At 48.5% G+C, this 21,720-nt stretch overlaps 1 protein-coding gene across 4 annotated transcripts in view; it reads left to right on the top strand.

The window, feature by feature from the left end:
* The window catches only part of LOC140196143 (traf2 and NCK-interacting protein kinase-like), a 290,127-nt gene that overhangs the window by 193,580 nt on the left and 74,827 nt on the right, over positions 1-21,720 (top strand). For 2 of the 4 annotated variants that reach the window (XM_072254878.1, XM_072254877.1), the window contains exons 14-17: positions 4,806-4,994; positions 17,818-17,982; positions 18,799-19,056; positions 21,602-21,708. In XM_072254878.1, the coding sequence (XP_072110979.1) occupies positions 4,806-4,994; positions 17,818-17,982; positions 18,799-19,056; positions 21,602-21,708 (719 nt within the window). Of the gene's footprint in view, positions 1-657; positions 745-4,805; positions 4,995-17,817; positions 17,983-18,798; positions 19,057-21,601; positions 21,709-21,720 lie in introns of all 4 variants that reach the window. The other 2 variants (XM_072254880.1, XM_072254879.1) reach the window with 2 other exon arrangements.

The raw sequence follows: 21,720 nt of genomic DNA, 5'->3' as shown, positions 1-21,720 counted from the left end.
GGACTTACGTTGGACTGGGTGAGGGACTTACGTTGGACTGGGTGAGGGACTTACATTGGTCTGGGTGAGGGAGTTACGTTTGACGGGTGAGGGAGTTACGTTTGGCGGGTGAGGGAGTTACGTTGGACTGGGTGAGGGATATACGTTGGATTGGGTGAGGGATTTACGTTGGACTGGCTGAGGGATTTACGTTGGACTGGGTGAGGGGATCCACGTTGGACTGGGTGAGGGAGCTACGTTGGACTGGGTGAGGGAGCTACGTTGGGCTGGGTGATTGTTTTACCTTGGACTGAGTGAGGGATTTACCTTGGACTGGGTGAGGGACCCACGTTGGACTGGGTGAGGGATTTATGTTGGACTGGGTGAGGGACCCACGTTGGACTGGGTGAGGGATTTATGTTGGACTGGGTGAGGGATCCACGTTGGACTGGGTGAGGGATTTATGCTAGACTGGGTGAGGGATTTATGCTGGACTGGGTGAGGGATTTATGCTGGACTGGGTGAGGGATTTATGCTGGACTGGGTGATGTGTTCTTTATTCTGGAGTTTCTCATTCTTCTGTGCCTGTTCTTTGCCTTTTGTTTCTGAATTATCCCTGTTTTCTCTCTTTATGCCTGTCACTCTCTTTCTCTTGCTCTCTCCACTTGATGTCAGCAGGAGTACATCAGACGCCAGTTAGAGGAGGAACAGAGACAGTTAGAGATCCTTCAGCACCAGCTCCTGCAGGAACAGGCCCTTCTACTGGTAAATGTACCCCTCATCAATACTGTCCTCCTCAGCCTCCACCCACCTACCCTACCTTCTAGCACATTCCACTGGTAACTCTGACCAACGTGAATCCCACCCCTCATCAACATCCTCCTCCAGACCATATACCCATTGCATTTGACACGGGCTGCATCACAGTGTTGCACCTCACTGCTTTGAGAAGCTCGGTGCAAAAGTTGAATGTGACTCCTCTCCTTGTTTTTCCCATTCTAACCTGTGCTTTCCCTACCTCAGGAGTGTGTGATTGGATGGCGTAGACCCTACATCTTCCAATCACACTGTAGAGGGAGCATCACTCTGTCTGACCCCAGGAATGTATCATGGGACAGTATAGAGCTTCAGTCTGTCTGTCTCTGGGAGTGTGTGCTGGGACAGTGCAGAGGGAGCCTCACTGTGTGTCTGAACACAGGATTCTTTGATGGGACAGTGTGGAGGGAGCTTCACTCTGTGTCTGGCTTCGGAGTGTGTGATTCGGTGGTGTGGAGGAAGCTTCACTCTGCCTGACCACAGGATTGTGTAGTGCGACAGTGCAGAGGGAACTTCACTCTGTGTCTGACCCCAGGAGTGTGTGATGGGAAGGTGTGAAGGGAGCTTCAGTCTGTGTCTGACCCTAGGAATATGTGATGGGACAGTGTAGATGGAGTTTCACTTTGTGCCTGAGGAGCTTAAAGATGACCTTCTGGAGAGGGACGTGATAATTAAGGATGCGGTGAAAGTGGGTGAACGAACAGAGAGACCTTATCTGACTGGAAAATGGCCAGTGACATCATGAAGGATCCACCCATCCAGCTCATGGACTGTTTGTCCCACTGCCTTCCGGGAAGAGGCTGCGACATATCCACACTAGGACCACCAGACTCAAAAACAGTTCCTTTCCCCAAGCAGTGAGGCTGATCAACACCTCCACACACTAACCCACCCCTCCACACCCCCAATACCACTACTTTATCATTTCCTGTCAGTCACCTTATGCACAGACACTCCTGTGCCTGGAGTCACTTAATGCACATACAGTCAATCTATGTATATAAGCTATCTCATGTGCTATCTTTATTCTGTTTTTATTATTGTGTTCTTTATCTTTTTATGTTTCCTTGTGCTGCATCAGATCCAGAGGAACAATTATTTTGCTCTCCTTTACACTGTGTTGTCTGTCCTGCCTGTCAGAACAGGAGATCTCAGACACCATCATCTCCATAAGACACAGGAGAATGAGGCCATTTGGCCCACTGGATCTGTTCTATCATGGCTGATTTAATATCCCCCTCAACTCCATTCTCTTCCTTTTCCCCATAATCTTTGGCACCCTGAATAATCAAAAACTATCAACCTCTACTTTAAATATACTCAGTGAGATTGCCACAGAATCCACTGGTTCACCACCCTCTGGCTAAAGAAATTCCTCCTCATCTCTGTTCTAAATGGACATCTGTCTATTCTGAGGCTGTGCTCTCTGGTCCTAGACTCCTCCACTATAGGAAACATCCTCTCTAGGCCTTTCAATGTTTGATAGGTTTCAAAGGTCCAAATAAATTTATTATCAAAGTACATATATGTCACCAGGTACAAGCCTGAGATTCATTTTTGCAGGGATACTCAATAAATTCATAGAATAATGAAAGATCCTGTCAACTGGATGTTCAACCAATGTGCAAATACAAAAAGAAAGAAATAATAGTAAATAAATATCAATAAATATTAAGAACATGAGATGAAGAGTCCTTGGGAGTGAGTCTATAGGTTGTGGGAACATTTCAATGATGGGGCAAGTGAAGTTGAGTGAAGTTATCCCCTCCGGTTCAAGGGCCTGATGGTTGAGAGGTATTGACAGTACCTGAACCTGGTGGTGTGAATCCTGAGGCTCCTGTACCTTCTTCCTGATGGCAGCAGCGAGATGAGACCATGATCTGGATGGTGGTGGTCCCAATGAGATGAGACCATGGTCTGGATGGTGGGGTCCCAATGAGATGAGACCATGGTCTGGAAGGTGGATGACCCAATGAGATGAGAAGAGCTCCCCTCTCATTCTTTTAAACTTTACCAATAACAGGCCCAAAGCCATCAAATTCTCCTCATAGGTTAACCCCGTGTCTCTATCCTAGCGCAGTGATTGTTAGAAAGGGCAAGGAAGGACTCTGTGGCTGTCAGGGCAGCCGGGCAGCCCTACCTTGGTCTTTCCAGATATTCCTCAGTACGCCTGGCAACAGGAGTTCAACGTTTTCTGTGCCTGTTCACCCAGAAGCTGCAATGTAATGGAACAGTATTGAAATTTGTCATCTCTCAGTCAGAAAGATAAAAGTAAATTTAAAATGGACTTAATCTCAATTATAATTTCAACAATTCCAGACGGCGCTGGTGATACACGCCAGCATTTGGCAGACAGCTCACAAAGATCTCAAGTACTGTGAATGCCCACAGGAAAATGAATCTGAGGGTTGTATATGATGACATATACATAATATGTTAATACATTTACTTTGAACTCTTGAAATGGGGGAGCAAAGTTCATAGTTTTTATTAACCAATTGTGCTTGAAATTTCTGGGAGTTCTCCATGGAATATACGTGATCCCAACATCCAGCTGTACCTGGTTCTGATGAAGAGCAAGAATCAGAATTAGGTTTATTATCACTGACTTCGTGAAATTAATTGCTTTGTTTCAGCAGTGCAGTGCAAATCATAAAGATTCAAGATTGTTTAATGTCATTTCCAGCACACAAGTGTAAAGGAACAAAATAATTGTTACTCCGGATCTGATGCAGCCCAAAAAAATGCAATAAGATAAAAACCACAAAAATAAAAAAAAAGCACTATAAATATAAATACATGTATAAGATAGCTTGTATAGATAGATAGATTGCACATCCATAAAGTGACACCAGGCACAGGTGACTGACAACACAAGCAGTGATCGATAAGTTTGTGGCCTAAGGTAGAAGGAGTCAATTTTAGAAAACTGCACGTGGTGGTCCACAGCAGGAATGATTGAGAAGTTTGTGGCCGAAAGTAGAAGGAGATGAGTTATACAGCTCTCGTTACATGCATGTGCAGTTCAACTCATTGAGTGAAAATGCAGAAAGTTTGAAGTTAATAACTCATCGCCTTCTACCTTAGGCCACGAACTTATCAATCACCCCTGCTGTGGACCACTTCTACAAAGAAGGGATCCGTATGCTCCACGACCGCTGGACAAAGTGTGTACATGTAGGAGGGGACCATGTTGAAAAATAAATGGCTAGGTTTTCTAAAATTGACTCCTCCTTCCTTAGGCCACGAACTTATCAATCACCCCTCATAATTATCATAAATTACAAAGGTGAAAATTGAACCAAAGATCCAGGTTTAGGGTACATGGGTCATCCAGAAATCTGATGGGGGAGAGGAGAATCATTCAGTGTGGGTGTTAAAGGCTGTTGTGCCTCCTCCCTGATGGCAGGAATTAGAAGAGGGCATGTCCTGGATGGTGATGGATGCCACCTTCCTGAGCTGTGGCCTGTTGCAGTTGCCCTCGATGGCGGGGAGGGTTGTGCCCGTGACACAGCTGGCTGAGTCGACAACCCCGACGGCCGCGGTGATGTGCAGGTTGTGCTGGCCTGGGGAGGGGAGCGTGGGGGCTCCAGGCTCCAGACTCCACTGGGAGCTGCACTGCGGTCGGGGTTCGGAGTTCAATCCCGGGGTTCTCCGTAGGAAGTTAGTGCGTTATCCCTGTGAACCGCACGGGTTTCCTCCTGCAGTACAAAGTCATACAGACCAGGAGGTTAATTGGCCATTGTAAATTGCCCTGTGATTAGGTTGGGGTTAAATCAGCGGGTTGGCGGGTGGTGTGGCTCACTGGGACAGAAGGGCCTGTTCGCGCTAAATACAAACTGAAGGAATCCAGCATCTGCACTCTCTCGTGTTTCTCTGTCAGACCATCAGGAGTGAAGCTTTGCTTTGTATTCCTTAATGACGGGGGTGGGGGGTGGGAGGTGGGAGAGGAGGGGCTGCTGATAACTGAAGGTGTCATATCCCTCTCGTCTGGCTCATTGTTGGAACAGGAGTACAAGCGAAAGCAGCTGGAGGAACAGCGCCAGGCGGAACGACTGCAGAGGCAGCTGCAGCAGGAGCGGGCCTACCTGGTGTCACTGCAGCAGCAGCAGCTGGACTCCCGGACCGGAGAGAAGAAACCGCTGTACCACTACAAAGACAGCCTCAACATCAACGATAAGCCGGCCTGGGCCAAGGAGGTAGGCACGGTCAGGTCGGGCGCTGAGACAGGATCTGGGTGGGCAGTGGGCTGTCAGTGCTCGGCACACAGTCACCTGTCAAAGTCGAGTTTATTGTCATCTGCACAAGTCCATGGTGGTACAGGTGCAATGAAAAACTTACTTGCAGCAGCATCACAGACACAGAGCATCAGATAAGCAGCATTTGTTCACAGACACAGAGCATCAGATAAGCAGTGTTCATTCACAGATATGGAGCATCAGATAGGCAGCGTTCATTCAGATACAGAGCATCAGATAAGCAGTGTTCATTCACAGATATGGAGCATCAGATAAGCAGCGTTCATTCACAGGAAAATTTACCTTTTAATTTAATTTGTGACTGGAAGGATGTAGAAGCTTCAGAGAGGGAGCAGAAGAGATTTACCAGGATGATGCCTGGATCAGAGATCATGTCTTATGAGGATAGGTTGAGTGAGCTAGGGACTTTTACTTTGGAGCGTAGGGGGATGAAAGGTGACTTGACAGAGGTATACAAGATGATAAGATGCATAGACTGAGTGGACAACCATGCTCTGGAAGCTTCTTTTGTTTATGTTGTTCTGCTGAGCATTGTGGGTATGCTATGTTCATCCCAGATTGTGTAGCGACACGAGTGGGTGGGCTGCCCCCAGCACATCCTTAGGATGGGTTGGTTGTTAACACAAATGACACAATTTTCTGTATGCTTCAATCGCTGTATGTGATAAATAACTGAATGTGAAATAGGCCCATCAGCCCAACTACGCCACCCCCATTAGCCCACATTGGAATATGCTTTATCCTGTGTGGTGCTAAGATGCTTTCCTGGGAGTTCATAGACCATAGGACATAAGACATTGGAGCACAATTAAGCTAAGTCTTCTCTGCCTTTGTCAAGTTTGATTTATTATCCCTTTCAACACCATTCTCCTGCCTTCTCCCCATAACCATTGGTGTCCTGACTAATCAAGAACCTATCAACCTCCTGACTTGACCTTCACAGCCGTCTGGGACAATGAATTCCACAGATTCACCACCCTCTGCCTGAGAAATTCCTCCTCGTCAGCCTTCATTGGAAGGGCAGAGGGTGAGAACTAAAGGAAAGATCATCGACCAGTGTCACAATGGCATTAAATTCCAACTGTCCAAATGGCTTGTGTTAGAGGACGGGGTGGGTTGGTCTCCCTGTCGGGTGTGGATTTGGTGGATCTGATTGGTCATATGCTGGAAATTTCTATCACATGATCTATAATCTCTCTCCTTGTATTGGTCACCTGACATGCCCATTCCCACAGGTGCTCACCTTCCTGCACACTCTCTCCTGATTGGAAGGCTCATGCCTGTCATTCAGACAACTTCTGCCCATTGCGCCAACAGATAAACAGAGGGTCACGGAGGATTATTGTGAAAATTGGGTTATTATCATTCACATAGGCTGTGAGCTGTGTTGCAAGACATAAAAAATACTATACGTCTCAAAAATAAATAAGTAGTGGTAAAAAGGAATTGTGAGGTACTAAATTATAAACACAGGAGATTCTGCAGATGCTGGAAGTCCAGAGTAATGCACACAAAATGCTGGAGGAACTCAGCAGGTGAGGCAGCATCTATCGAGAGGAATAACCAGTCAATGGTTCAAGCCGAGATGCTTTATCCAGACCTGATGGAGAGTCTCCTTCTGAAACGTCGACTGGCTATTCCTCTCCATAGATGCTGTCTCGCCTGCTGAGTTCCTCCAGCATACTGCGTGTGTCACAGTGAGGTAGTCTTCTCAGGCTCCTGGACCATTCAGAAATCTGGCGGCAGAGGTGAAGGTGCTGTTCTGAAAATATTGAGTGTGGGTCTTCAGGCTCCTGACCCTCCTCCCTGATGGGCATGTCCTGGTTGATAAAGGTCCTCCCTGATGGGCATGTCCTGGTTGATAAAGGTCCTCCCTGATGGATGCTGCCTTCTTGAGGCGTCACCTCTTAAAGATGTCCTCGATGGTGGAAAGGCTGTGTGCGTGATGAAACTAGCTGAATCTACAAACCTCAGTAGCCGTGAAGGTAGGCAGGCTGGGCTGGTCTGGGGAGGAGATCCATACACTCTCACATCTCCCTGTCTGGCTGGTGTGAGTGAAGATTTTTGTTGTACTCAGTGACCGAATAACTCTCTCGTCCCAATCCAGGTACAGAGGCGATCACACAGTAACTCTCTGCACCGCATTGCTAGGCAGAGCCAGTTGAACGCTAAGGCCGTCTCACTCGATGACCTATTGCGAGCACAGGAAGACACTGCCCAGTACCCTCTGCCACCCAGTCTCCTGGTCTCCTTGCCCGTGGACGGGCAGGGCTACCACACATCCTCCCACTTGGCAGAAGACAGGCTGAGGCCTAGGTCACCTGAGGCACGGCTGAGAAGGCAGGTGAAGCTGCGGAGATGGGCATCAGAAAATCAGAGGGCACCGCCAGACTTCGTGTTTCAGTTCAGACCCGACGGAGTGGTGAAAAAGAAAGTAAATGGCTCGGCCGGAGCCCCCCTGTTGCAGTCCTATGAATACAATTCCACGAGTGATAGTGAGGTGGTTGGGACAAAGCAAGTTGGCACCAGAGCGGCAGGGGTCCCTATTTACAATTTCATCATGGGACCAGGTGGGGTGGTGAAGAAGCGCCCAAAGATCCCTAAGATCCGTGTGGAACTGAACCTCGAAACGGAGGCTCAACAGGAAGGAATAACTGCTGAGATGGACCATGAAAACTCCTTCTTGCAAAACTCTAGACATCACGTCCTCAGCCCACCCTGCCTGGAGGTTTCTGATAACTATCTCTCGCAGTCCTTCCCCAGCTGCTTCACCAATGTGGCCACCTTTAAGGCTGCCTTGGGCAGACAGTCCAGTACTGGCAGGCTGGCCGTTCCCTCGGCCTCGCCCTCCCAGAACTCTAGCATCTCCTCTCCCTGCAGCAAACGCCGCCAAACACGCTCAGCTGACAACTCACCACGGAACTCACCCCTCTTCTTCCAGCACTCGCCAGGTGATCCTTTCCTCAACACGTGCCAGAACACTTCCTTTGACTTTTCCTCTCCCTACCACACACCCAGGAGCTCCCCTCCATACCTGCTGGACCTCAGCCTATCTCCTCCCAGTGACCCCATGGACATGCTGAACAGCAGGAAGTACAGACCGGTCCTCAGGCAGGAGGTTGACAGTACAGATGGGCAGTTACCCTCGATGCTAGCACTTTCCACCTCAGGTCATCACTCACCAAAGTTTGGGCAGCCCCACTGCTTTCCAGACAGTGGTAACTTGAGTAAACCTGTCACACTGCGCCCTCAGGCTGTGCATCCTCTGTCAGGGGAAAAGACTGTCATCCCCCCCATCCCTCTCCAATAGTAATAGTCACAACTAACTTGATTGGTTTAGAAAGTTTCTAAAGACACTCACTCACTCCCTCTCACACTCTCTCTCTCTCTCTCTCTCTCTCTCTCTCTCTCTCTCTCTCTCTCTCTCTCTCTCTCTCTCTCTATCTCTCTATCTCTCTCCTCCACTCTTTTTCCGTATGTCTGTCTGTATCCCTCCTCTTCTCCTCTTCACTCTGCCTCCTCCCTCTTCCTCTCCATTCCCTCTCCCACACTCCCTTCCTTCCACCCCTCCCTCTCCTCCTTCCTCCCCTCCCACTCCCCCACCCATCACTCTTTTTCTGCACGTCTGTCTGTCCTATTACCTCCCTCTGCTCCCCTCCTTCTTCTGCATTCTCTCACCATCTCGCGCATTCTCTCTCCATCTCTCTCTCTCTCTCTCTCTCACACACACACACACACACACACACACACACACACACACACACTCTTTCTCACTCACTCTAACATAAAACGGAACAATACAGCACAGAACAGGCCTTTCTGCCCAAAATATTGTACCAACCTACTCTAGGATCAGTCTGCCCTCCCACGTAGCCCTCCATTTATCTGTCATCTATGTGCCTATCTTTTAAACGTCTCTAATGTATCTGCCTCTACCTCCACCTCTGTATTAGCCATTTCTGCCCTGAGAAAAGTCCCTGGCAGTCCACACCCTTTCATCATGTTGTCCACTTCTATCGAGGCAGACCCGGTGCCCTCTCCTTGGTCTCTGAGCAGAGTAACATGGCACAGAAACAGGGTGACCAGCTCACCTCAACTCACCATCAATCCTCAGCATTACATCCTCGCTTTTATGTTCTAGTCCTCCCAAAATGAATATTAACTTTGCATAAGTCCATAAGACAGGAGCAGAGTTAGGCCATTCAGCCCATCAAGACTGCTCCACCATTCCATCATGGCTGATTCCTGCCTTCTCGTAACATTTCACACCCTCACTAATCAAGAATCTATCAACCTCTGCTCTAAATATACTCAATCACATAGACCATAAAAACATAGGATATAGGAGCAAAATTAAGCCGTTTGGCCCATCGAGTCTACACTGCCATTTCATCATGGCTGATCCAATTTTCCTCTCAGCCTCCATCTCCTGCCTTCTCCCCATATCCCTTCCTCTGCCTTAAACTCTGTACATTAACTCTGCCTTAAATGTACATAAAAACTTGTCCTCCACAGCTGCCTGTGGCAAAGAATTCCACAGCTTCATAGTCATAGTCGTACTTTATTGATCCCGGGGGAAATTGGTTTTCATTACAGTTGCACCATAAATAATAAATAGTAATAGAACCATAAATAGTTAAATAGTAATATGTAAATTATGCCAGTAAATTATGAAATAAGTCCAGGACCAGCCTATTGGCTCAGGGTGTCTGACCCTCCAAGGGAGGAGTTGTAAAGTTTGATGGCCACAGGCAGAAATGACTTCCTATGACGCTCTGTGTTGCATCTTGGTGGAATGAGTCTCTGGCTGAATGTACTCCTGTGCCCAACCAGTACATTATGTAGTGGATGGGAGACATTGTCCAAGATGGCATGCAACTTGGACAGCGTCCTCTTTTCAGACACCACCGTCAGAGAGTCCAGTTCCATCCCCACAACATCACTGGCCTTACGAATGAGTTTGTTGATTCTGTTGGTGTCTGCTACCCTCAGCCTGCTGCCCCAGCACACAACAGCAAACATGGTCGCACTGGCCACCACAGACTCGCTTCACCACTCTCTGGCTAATTCTAAAAGGATGTCTGTTCTAGTCTTTGATTCTCCCACCTTAGGAAACATCTTCTCCACATCTACTCTGTCAAGGCCTTTCGCCATGAGGTCACCCCTCATTCTTCTGAACCCAGGTGAATACAGGTTCAGGGCCATCAAACGCTCTTCAAATGACAAGCCATTCAATCCTGGAATCGTTTTCGTGAACCTCCTCTGGACCCTCTCCAGTTTCAGCACATCCTTTCCCTAAGAGGCTCAGAACTGCTCACAATATTCCAAAGGAGGTCTGGCCAATACCTTTTAAAACCTTGCCATTACACCCTTTTATAGAAACCATAGAAACTATAGAAAAACTACAGCACAGAAACAGGCCTTTTGGCCCTTCTTGGCTGTGCCAAACCATTTTCTGCCTAGTCCCAGTGACCTGCACACGGACCATATCCCTCCATACACCTCCCATCCATGTATCTGTCCAATTGATTCTTAAATGTTAAAAAAGAACCCGCATTTACCACCTCGTCTGGCAGCTCATTCCACACTCCAACCACTCTCTGTGTGAAGAAGCCCCCCCACCTAATGTTCCCTTTAAACTTCTCCACCTCAACCTTAACCCATGTCCTCTGGTTTTTTTCTCCCCTTGCCTCAGTGGAAAAAGCCTACTTGCATTCACTCTATCTATACCGATCATAATTTTATATACCTCTATCAAATCTCCCCTCATTCTTCTACGCTTCAGGGAATAAAGTCCTAACCTATTCAACCCTTCTCTGTAACTGAGTTTCTCAAGTCCCAACAACACCCTTGTAAACCTTCTCTGCACTCTTTCAACCTTATTTATATCCTTCCTATAATTTGGTGACCAAAACTGAACACAATACTCCACTTATATTCCAGTCCTCTCGAAATGAATGCTAACATTGCATTTAAACTCCGATTTAAACTGCAGGTTAACCTTCAGGGAACCCTGCATGAGGACTCACAAGTCCCTTTGCACCTCTGATTTCTGAATTGTCTTCTCACTTAGAAAATAGTCTTTGCTTTTATGCATGACCAAACATTTCCCTACACTGTATTCCATATACCAGTTACTTGCCCATTCTCTCAATCTGCCTGAGTGCTTCTGCTGATTCCCTGCTTTCTCAACACCACCTGCCCCTCCACCTATCTTCATATCATCTGCAAACTTGGCCCCAAAGCCAGCAATCCATAAGAGTTTGTAAACCTCTATCAAATCACCTCGATTTGCTCCAGTTCTATTTGACCCTCCCCCCCATACCGATGGATTCCCTCCAGATTTCACCCCGCATCCATGCAGACAGTCACATGTGGGAGGCCGCAGTGCACCTGGGGACAACCCACACGGACACGGGGAGAACGTGCAAACTCCTTATAGACAGCGGCGGAGGACGGCATTGAACCAGGGTCTCCGGGTGTGAGATAGATGAGCCACAACTTTTGCCCTGTGCAATTATTCTCTCATTGTGACTTCCTTACCGTTAGACCCCCAAACCCCCCGCCACCCCGTCCCGTGACACAGAGCAATCGCTGCAGAGAAGACCTCCTTCACACCCTCCAGACCCTTGCGCCAGATAAACCTGCCCAAACCACCCCCCCCCCCATTATAGGTTGATGTCCTTACGCCCTGAAGTGTGTAACTCTGCAAAATCCCCCTGCCTGGACCTCGCTTTACAAGACCTTGAGGAATGCACACCTCTCTTTCGCCATCCAACCTCTCAAGAAACAAAGGACCTAAAATAGTCAAAGAGAAACCGATCCTCCACAGGAAAGAAAAGTAGGAGCTCCGTGCAGTGTTGGGGACCTTCATTTGGAGATGGGTCGCAAAGTACTGGTGGAGGTTATGGCAGCAAGCACCAAAAGTTGGCAGTAGGGAGGGGAAGGTGGGGGTGGGAAGATCCACCCCAATTTTTCTATCATACTGTGGATGTATTCAGGAGAGATATGGCCTCTGGAGATCAGTAGACAGCTGCTCAATCTGGTCTCAACTCCCTCAACTATTCTTGCACAACGTGGCATTGAGGCATTGTGAAGGTGGGTGGAGAGGAAGGTCTACAAACTGGCAGATAGTAGGTGGGAGGAGGAACAGACGAGGTAGACACAGCAGATTCTGTAGATGGTCGAAATCCAGAGTAACACACACAAAATGCTGGAGGAACTCAGCAGCTCAGTCAACATCTGTGGAGGGGAGCGAACAGTTTTGGGCCAAAACCCTTCATTATTCCTGGAAAGGAAGGAGGAGGATGCCAGAATAAGAAGGTGGGGTGTGAGGAAGGAGGACAAACTGATAAGTGATAGGTGAGACCAGGTGAGGGAGAAGTCGTGGATGTGGGAGATGGGGATGAATTCAGAAGCTGGGAGATGATAGGTGAAAAAAGTAAAGGGCTGGGGAAGAAGGAATCTGATAGGAGAGGAGTGGACCATGGGAAAAAGGGGGAACCAGAGGGAGGTGATAAGCAGGAGAGGTAAGAGAGGGGTCTAGAGTGGGGAATGAAAGAAGAGGGAAGTGGGAAGGAGGAACAATTACCAGAAGTTAGAGAAATCGATGTTTTTGCCTTCTGCATGGAGGCTTCCCAGATGGAATATGAGGTGTTGCTTCTCCAACCTAGGAATGGGCTCATCATGGCAGTAGAGGCAGTCATGGGCAGGCACGTTGGAATTATCCTCAAGCCCTCTTTAATTCCTCTATCACTCGTGTTAAATGCCTCCCCCAAGCCTCTCTACTGATCTTCAGCATGCCATATTTCTTTAGACATTGGTGAATGTTGTTCACTGTTTTATTCATATATTGAGGAATTCAGCATTGGAGACGGGCCCTTGGTGACAACAGGTTGGTACTGCCGCCATTTTAACAATGGACTGTCCACATACTGGCATGAAGCTGAGTGATTGCAGTGTTCCATTTGGACGTGGAACTCAGTCTTGAGGCTTTGCTTGTTGTGGGCCAACCTGCATCAGTTGGAACACCACGGTATTTATAACACGCATAAAGACTGAGTAGAACCCTCTGGTGTAATGGACAGGGCTCCCCAACAAGTCCTGTCAAGAGCTATTTAAGCAAGTTGTCCAAAAATAATACGTCAAGGAGGTGGGTTTAAATTCACCTCAATGAGAGGGAGAGAGGCTGGTGTCCCACACCGACGGAGTGTACAGATATCCGGGAGGGTGTAGTATGATGTTCTCCCAAGAGTTATTCCCTCAATGGAGAGCGCCTGTGCGTGACTTTGTTTGTCACGAGGAGGCTGATGCACAGGTAGTCACCGTGCGGTCCTCGGCAGATCGGGCCATGGTCCAGAGGCACAGAATGCAAGACGACTGGGGACCGTTCACTGCTGCAGTCTTCTCTGCTGTTGGGATGTGTCATCATTTTCTGTCAGCTCCACTTTGAGGTCTTGGATCAAACGCTCTTTGTCCGGAACCTATTCCTTAACCTTACCGCCATCAGGGACCCTGCCAAGAGCTAAGCTTCAGGTAGCATCACTTTTGGGATCTCAGGAACTCACAGGCCACTCCACCATGACAAGGTGACGATGCTCAGAGCACGTAATGTTGAAGAAGGCTACAGAAGTTGGGAGGATAGGACACACGTTTGGCCTGAAGATTAAGAACTTGAACAAAAGATGCTCACATTATTTTATTTCTGATTGGCATTGTCTTGTGGCCTTTATAGCTGAATGCTCTTCCTTGAATTGGGTCCTAGGTAGCGAGTGAGGGGAAGGGGCCACTCAGTTAAGCTGATCTCATCCTAGGGTTTTGAAGCCAGGGACATGACGAGAAACAAACTGTGTGTTTTATTCTGCAACCTCTCCCTACCCTCCATGATTGAGACCAACGAGGGCAGTAGGAGCAGAATTACACAAGCTTCCCTCCAAATCGCCCACCACCCTGACTTGGAAAGATATCACCATTCCTGGGCCATCACTGAGTCTGCACCCTGCAACTTCTCCCCAACGGTTCCCCAGAAGAAGTGCCGCGGTTCGAGAAGATGGCTCACCCACTCGCTCAAGAGGAAGTTCTGTTTATTTATTTGTTTTATTTAGAGACACAAGGCGGAAGCGGCCCTTCCAGCCCAACTAGCTGCATCACCCTGTAAGCCACCTATTTGACTCCAGCGTAATCACAGGACCAGTTACAATGGCCAATGAACTGACTAACCAGCGTGCCGTTTGGACTGTGGGAGGAAACCGGAGGATCCGGAGGAAACCCAGGGAGTTCACAGGGAGAATGTACAAACTTCTTACAGAGGGAACTGGAATTACACCTCGAACTCCGGAATGCTCCAGGTTGTAACAGCGCCGTGCTAACTGCTACCCTGCCGTGGTACCCCAGGGGAGGGGGAATAAGTATAGCAGACCAAGGGGTACCTGATGTGTTGCATAGCAGTTAGCACAGTGCAATTACAGCAGTTGCAGCCCAGGTTCGATGCCTGCCGACGTCTGCAGGGAAATTGCTCATTCTCTCCATGACCACGTGGGGCTCCGGTTGCCTCCCAAATTCCAAGGGTTAGTGGCTTAGTTGATGACATGAGTGTAATTGGGTGGTGCTGGTTCACTGTGCTGAAAGGGCCTGTTACTGTGTTGTATCTCTAAGTGAAGACGTCCTGGTTATCCACTGCGCCTAGTCCCATCTCCAGCCGTCTAGACTCTGTCTTGTCACTGGATCCAGATGGGAATTGGGAAGAGAGAGTGAGGCTGACGCTGCGCAACTCTCCCTCACTTAAATCCAAATCATGCGCTAGTCTCGACACCATCATAATGGTGTCGAGGCCCTCTTCGACGTCAACGATGGACGAACAACAATCTCTAAGTAAACGCTGGCCTTTCTAGCAACACTCACACTCTACAATGAATTTTTTAAGGAATGTTTTCAAGTTCATGTTCAAGTTTAATTGTCGTTCTTGTCGTAAACATGTATGCAGCCAAATGAAACAGTGTTCCTCTGGAGCCAAGGTACAAAAGCAGTGTTCCGACGGTCACACACCGCACATGCAGCAGAATAACACACAGTTACAAACTATATATATATATTTATTGGCCCAAGTTGCTGAGTGTCATGGCCTGAAGATTGGTGGTGCATGGGATGTTGTCGTGGAGCCACGTCTCTGAAAGAACAAGCTCGTGGCAGTTCCTCATCATGCAGCTGCGGATGAACACAATCCAGCTTGTCGTCACTGAACAAACTCTGGAGGGCAGCATCGATGGGAGATACTGGATTTGAGGTCCCAGCAAAGAATGGGTCAGAGTGGGTGATAGTTCTGACCGGATATCTCAGGGATCTGTAATGATTTGGGCTATCAGCATGTTGACTCCCTCTCCTTTAAAACTTGCCTCTTAGACCGTGCCTGTGGCCTCCCGACCACTTGCTCGCTCGTGCACCAGAACTCCTCGTATCCTGTGCTGTTATAAATGAAGTGGCTTCAGTCTTGAGGCAGCTTTTGTCCTGCCTTCATACCAACTGATGATGGCCAGACCTAAAGTGCGGGCAGAAACTGTTAGATCTAAACAAGCTGTCAGCCGACTTACTCCTTGCTGCCATTTTCCATATTAATCTCAAATTCTGGTGTTGCGTCTGATGAAGAGCTGATCTAAACACTAACCCTTTGCTTGGTGTGGGCAGCGATGCGAGACTGTGCAGCTGAACCTTTCTCAGATTTTTGCCTTGCTGGTGGTTTCTTCTGCAGCTTAAGAGGAACTTTGCGCCTGAGAGCAAAGTTGTGAGATGTGAGGTGGCTTTCCTCAGCTTGCTGAGGATGGGGCTGGTCCGAGAGAGTTCTTCCAAAAAAGTAGTGGCGCGCTCTGAGTGGATAGCGATGGTCCTGAATTGTTGGATCTTCTGCCTGAACCTGAAGGTACATCAGGAACCAACTCACATGTTTGAAAGGCAGTAGCCGGAATTTGGAGGGAGTCACTGTTGCATTTTGACCAACGTAGAGCATACTGAAGATCTCACCTTGCATTGTATGATGAACTATAACCTTTGTCTCTCCTGCTCTTTCAGGCTCCTCGTCTTTAGGTGTCAAGGGCTCTGGTCTGATAAGCTGTTTTCTTGCTCTCTGATTGGTTCTACATGATCTGGGAACGCTTACCCAAAGCTGTTGAGAATTAGTGATGGAACGTGCCAAACTGAAGTACGAGGAATGGAAGTTCCTTGCTTCCAAGATAGAGTGGATGTGGAGAGGACATTTCCAAAACTGGGAAGTCTGGGACCAGGAAGCGTACGCTCAATATGGAAGCACCGTCCCTTTAGAAAAGAGAAGAGGAAGAATGTAGTGATGTTTAAGAGACATTTAGACAGGCCAGGGAATGGAGGGACAAGGACTGATAGATATGGCTGTAGAGAAAGCTTCTGTTACACTGGCCTTCATAAATCAATGTATTGAGTACAGGATTTGGTGTGTTATGTTAAAGATGTTAGTGAGGTCTAATATTAACTATTGTGTGCAGTTTTGATCACCTACCTTTTGGAAAGATGTCAATAAGATTGAAAGAATACAGAGAAAATTTATGAGGATGTTGCTGGGACTTGAGGTCTTGAGTTATAGGGAAAGATTGAATAGGTTAGAACTTTATTCCCTGGAGTGTAGAAGAATGAGGGGAGATTTGACAGAGGTATACAGAATTATGAGGGGCATAGATAGGGTAAATGGAAACAGGCTTTTCTCACTGAGGTTGGGTGAGACTTGAACTAGAAGTCATGGGTTAAGGGTGAAAGGTGAAATCTTTAAGGGGAACATGAGGGAGAACTTCTTCACTCAGAGGGTGGTGAGTGTGGAACCAGCTACCAGTGGAAGAGGCAGATTCAGATTTGATTTCAACGCTTAAGAGAAATTTAGATAGGTACATGGATGGGAGGGGTATGGTCGATGGGACCAGGTTCAGCATGGACTAGGTGGACTGAAGGGCCTGTTTCTGTGCTGTAGCACTTTGTGAATCCATGACCACATTCAAGCAGCTGGAATTAGTTCAGATTGGCACCAGGGCCGACACAGGCATTGTGGGCCATAAGGCCTCTTCCAGTTCTGTGTTTATTCCTGAGAAACCATTCGAGCTGACAGCTGGGAAAGGTCGAGTCTAGGCTCTTGAGAGAAAATCAGGAACAGTTGATGTTTGAAATCCTTCCATTTGGAATTCATACATGTCCTGACTCCACGGAAACTGCTTCTTAACTCCTTACAGCTTTGGATGAGTTAGTACCAGGTATTAATCACTTCTGCAGCCTCTGTTACCAATCAGCCTCGAGTAAATAATTGTGTCCGTTGTCTGGCAGCCGTCTGCAACACACTATTCACTCCGAAGCAGAAATTCTTGAATCTCTTACCCATGTGCCACATCTGACCCAGGAGTATCTCTCCTGCTGTCACACTGTGTCCAGGACTTCAAACCTGCCCCAGATGACCGATTGGATTTTAACCATTGCAATGGAAAATCACTCCCCCCCCCCCCCCACTCAGATGGGACAGGAGCTCAGCCGCTCCACTGTTCCCTCCCTGAAATTCTGAGGCATCTCACACCCATGCCCAGATGATATTGGCAGCTTCAACTTCAGGCAGTCAGATTTGTGTCCTGCTTTGGTTTGAGTTGTGTGTTGGGGGGTGCTTGCCAGCGAGGGTGGGAGGACGTACTGCGTGGAGGCGACTAACACTGTTCCTCCTGTGTCCACTCCCCACCCTTGCTCACCTCCCGCCGCACTGGCCGTTTAGGTGGAAGAGCGTTCGAAGGGGAACCGCCAGGGCTCGCCCGCCATGTCACACAAGATGGGGAACCGGATGTCTGACCCCAGCATGCCTCCCCGATCCGAGTCCTTCAGCAGTGGTGGGGTTCAGTCGGCGCGGATCCCTCCTGTGCACGAAGCCGTTGAGTCTCAGGTGAGGCTGGCGCTCCGGGGTTGCGGTGTGATGCGTCTGCCATGGTTCCGGAAGGCCCTGTCCCAGCTTCGCCACTTGCACGGGGCTTTACAGCAGAATTGGAAGGCCATTCAGTCCGACCACCTCCTGCTGGCCCGGTCACAGTCTCACACCATCCCGCTGGTGTTTATTCAGCCTTCCCTGCTGATCAGTTTAGAAATTTACAAGATTGGCTTTATTTGTCAGGCATGCGTCAGAACGAACAGTGAGGTGTGTCATTTACATCAAAAAACAAAGCCATTCCTCTGCTGACACTACAGCATGCCCACAACTTACTAACCCAAGCTCGTATGACTTTGGACTGTGGGGGAAACTGGGGCACCTGGGGGAAATGCATGCAGTCGCTGGGAGAGCGTACAGACAGCGGCAGGAACTGAATCCCGATCACTGGGGCTGTAACGCACGGGTTAGTGAAGTTTAGTGAGTCATAGGAACGCTATGTTGGCGGCAGAAGTGCGGCAACACTGGCAGCAGCCCCCAGTGCATTCTCAGATTGTGTTGGCTGTTGATGCAAACGACGGCCTTTGCTGCATGTTCGACGTTTCGATGTGCATGTTAATCTTTGAGGTGCTCTCCAGCACCCAGCACATCTGTAGACCTAACAAATTCCTCAAATTCCTAATGAGCTGGAGCCACTTTTGCGCCTTCTGCCTGACTGTATCAGTGTGTTGGACCCAGGACAGTTCCGCAGCGATGTTGGCGGCCGGGGACGTGGTATACACCGGGACAGTGACCACACTGATGGCTGTGTCCTGCCTACCCCTCTTCTCTGTGCAGGTCCAGGTTGCTCACCTGATCCCCGTGAAGCCCCACGGCACATCCATGACAGGCTCCCAGTCACTCCACGAGCAGCCCACCAAGGGGATGTCCAGCGCCTTCCACTCGCAAGAGGGACTCAAGACGCACCGCGCCGAAATGCCGCGGCAGAACTCAGATCCGACCTCGGAAACGCCACCCCTGCCGCCCCGCCTGGGCTCCAGGGAGGAGAAATACCTGGGTGGCTGGCTCAAACACGATGATGACACGCCTCCCAAGGTGAGCCGTGGGGTGGGGGGGCTCCAAACACCATTGGGTGGCTTTCTGTGTCTCTTTATGTGACCTTCGTCATCTCTCACCCCCGTCTCTCCAACCCTCCCCACACCCCCATTCATTCATCTCACCATCTCTCCATTCCTCCCTGACCCATCCTTCCTCTCACCTCATTTCGGCGTATGGCATGAGTCAGTGTTGTATCTAAAGTCCGAGGTATACAGGCTAAAGAGGAAGGGAGTCAACACTGTTCCCTATGGGGCCCCAGTGCTGTTTAAAGCCATGTCTGACACACAATTGTGAAGCCGCACAAACTGTGGTCAGCCAGTCAGGTGGGCGATTATCCAGGATACAATGGAAGTGCCAACCTGCATTGAACAGCAATGAGGGCTGTATGGTATTGAAGGCACTTGAGAAATCATAAAAAGATGATCCTCACAGTGCTGCTCTGCTTATCCAAATGGGAGTGGGCTCTGTTCAGCAGGCAGATGACAGCATCGTCGACTCCAATGTGCTCCTGTTAGGCAAACTGAAGGGGTTTGCGGGCTGATCTGAGCAGGGGTCAAAGGTGAGCCTCTCTAGGGTCTTCATGATGTGTGAGGACTTTTGCTTGGCCCTTCTTGGGTACTGTGACCACTCGTGATATTTTCCACACAATCAGGACCCTTTCCAGGCTGAGACTCAGATTGAAAATGTGCTGGAGAACTCCACACAGCTACTCAGCACACTCCTTCAGGACCTTGGGGTTCACACCATCCAGCCCCAATGCTTTGCCATGTCCGAGTTTCCCCACAGCCCTTCTCACCTGCTTATTAGTAACAGCTGGGTGCATTCCGGAGTTTGGAGTTTAATTCCAGCCTAGTTCTGTAAGCAGTCTCTGTAAATTCTCCCTGTGGAATGTGTGTGTTTCCCCTGGATATCTGGTTTCCACCCACGGTGCAAAGATGTAGCAGTTAATGGGTTAATTCATCTCTGTAAATTGTCCTGGGATGAAGTTAGGCTTACTTGGGTTAGTGGTTTTGCTGCGGTGGGCTGCCATGGTTCAAAGTAAAATTAGTTTTCTTGTTGTAAAGTTTGAATTGTGTACTGCACTATCCGCTGTCACCAAACAACAAATTTGCCGGTGATGTTAGACCTGATTCCTATTCTGATTCTGATCTACACCACTTACCTTGTCAAATACCTTTTGATAGCGCAAGTATATTACATCCACTGTCTCCTCTACATCTACTCTAACTGATACCTCCTCAAGCGCGCAACTTCTACAAAATAATGTAACGGTTCTGATATATCCCAACTGTAAATTTGTGTGAAATAATGTAGCAGTTCTGATATATCCCGGCTGTTTAAGGCAGGTGGGGTTTCCGCCTTTCTCTGTGTGAGGAAGTGTTTTCTGAGTCACCTTGACTGGTTGGCTCTAAACTTGAAAAGAGACTGGCCTTATTTGTCACAGGTACAGTACATGGAAACATACAGTGAAATGTGGCATTTCTGTCAATGCCCAATACGGGCCAAGGATGTGCGGGGACTAGCATAGCACGCCCCCAATTGAGTAACCCTAACCCGTGTATGTGGGAAGGATCCGGAGCCCCCGGAGGAAACCCACATAGTCACAGGAAAAACCTGCAGACTCCTTAAAGACAGTGGCAGGCATTAAACCCCGATCAGGCATCACAAGCACTGTAAAATGTTGTGCTAATCGCTGTACTACCATATCACCCCCAATTAAATAATGAAATTAAAGCAAGGAAGTAATGCTGGGGCTTCATAAAGCATTGCCCATACCACACTGGGAGTATTGTGAGCAGTTTTGTCCCTTATCTAACAAAGAATGTGCTGGCATTGGCGAGGTTCCAGAGACGGTTAACGAGAATGACTCCGGAATGAATGTGTGAAGGTATGAAGTGTGTTTGATGGCTCAGGGTCTGTCCTCGCTGGAGCTTAGAAGAGGGGAACTCATTAAAACCTGTCCAATATTGAGAGGCCTTGAAAGAGTGGAGATGGAGAGAATGTTTCCTCTAGTGGGGGAGTCTCAGACCAGATGGCACAGCTTCAGAATAAAGGGATGTCCATTTAAAACGGAGATGAGGTGGAATTTCTTTGGCCAGAGGGTTCTGAATCTGTGGAATTCATTGCCTGTGCAGGCCAAGTCGCTGGGTAGATTTAAAGCAAAGGTTGATAGATTCTTGATTAGTCAGGTGACAGAGGTTACAGGGAGTAGTAAGGAGAATGGGATTGAGAGGCATAATAAATCAGCCATGATGGAATGGCAGAATAGACTTGATGAGTTGAATGGCCTAATTCTGCTCCCATGTCTTATGGTCTATTAGTCTTGTCTGGGGAACTGGTTTCCGTCTCTGCTTGCAATCTGTTGATCATTTCTAATGTCTAACCAGAGCCCATGTCCCTTGCTACGTGCAGAATCGCTTGTTCATTTCTGCCCAGTCTGAGGAACAGTTAATTGTCCCCTCCCCTTCCCTGGCCGTACAGCACCCTCCCCTTTCTCTTTCAAAGCTAGCCCTGTCACACTTACTGTCATGTCTCTGCACAGGTCCCTCAGAGGACTACGTCCATCTCTCCAGCGCCTGGTCGCAAGAATTCTCCAGGAAATGGTGGCGGATTGGCCAATCGGCCTGGCACTCAGCCAATAAGAGCAAGGTAACAGCAGCG

The sequence above is a fragment of the Mobula birostris genome, chromosome 4 (assembly GCF_030028105.1).
Source record: "Mobula birostris isolate sMobBir1 chromosome 4, sMobBir1.hap1, whole genome shotgun sequence".
NCBI lineage: Eukaryota > Metazoa > Chordata > Chondrichthyes > Myliobatiformes > Myliobatidae > Mobula > Mobula birostris.
The sequence above is the reverse complement of the archived record's forward strand: the minus strand, read 5'-3'. Positions and strand labels throughout refer to the sequence as shown.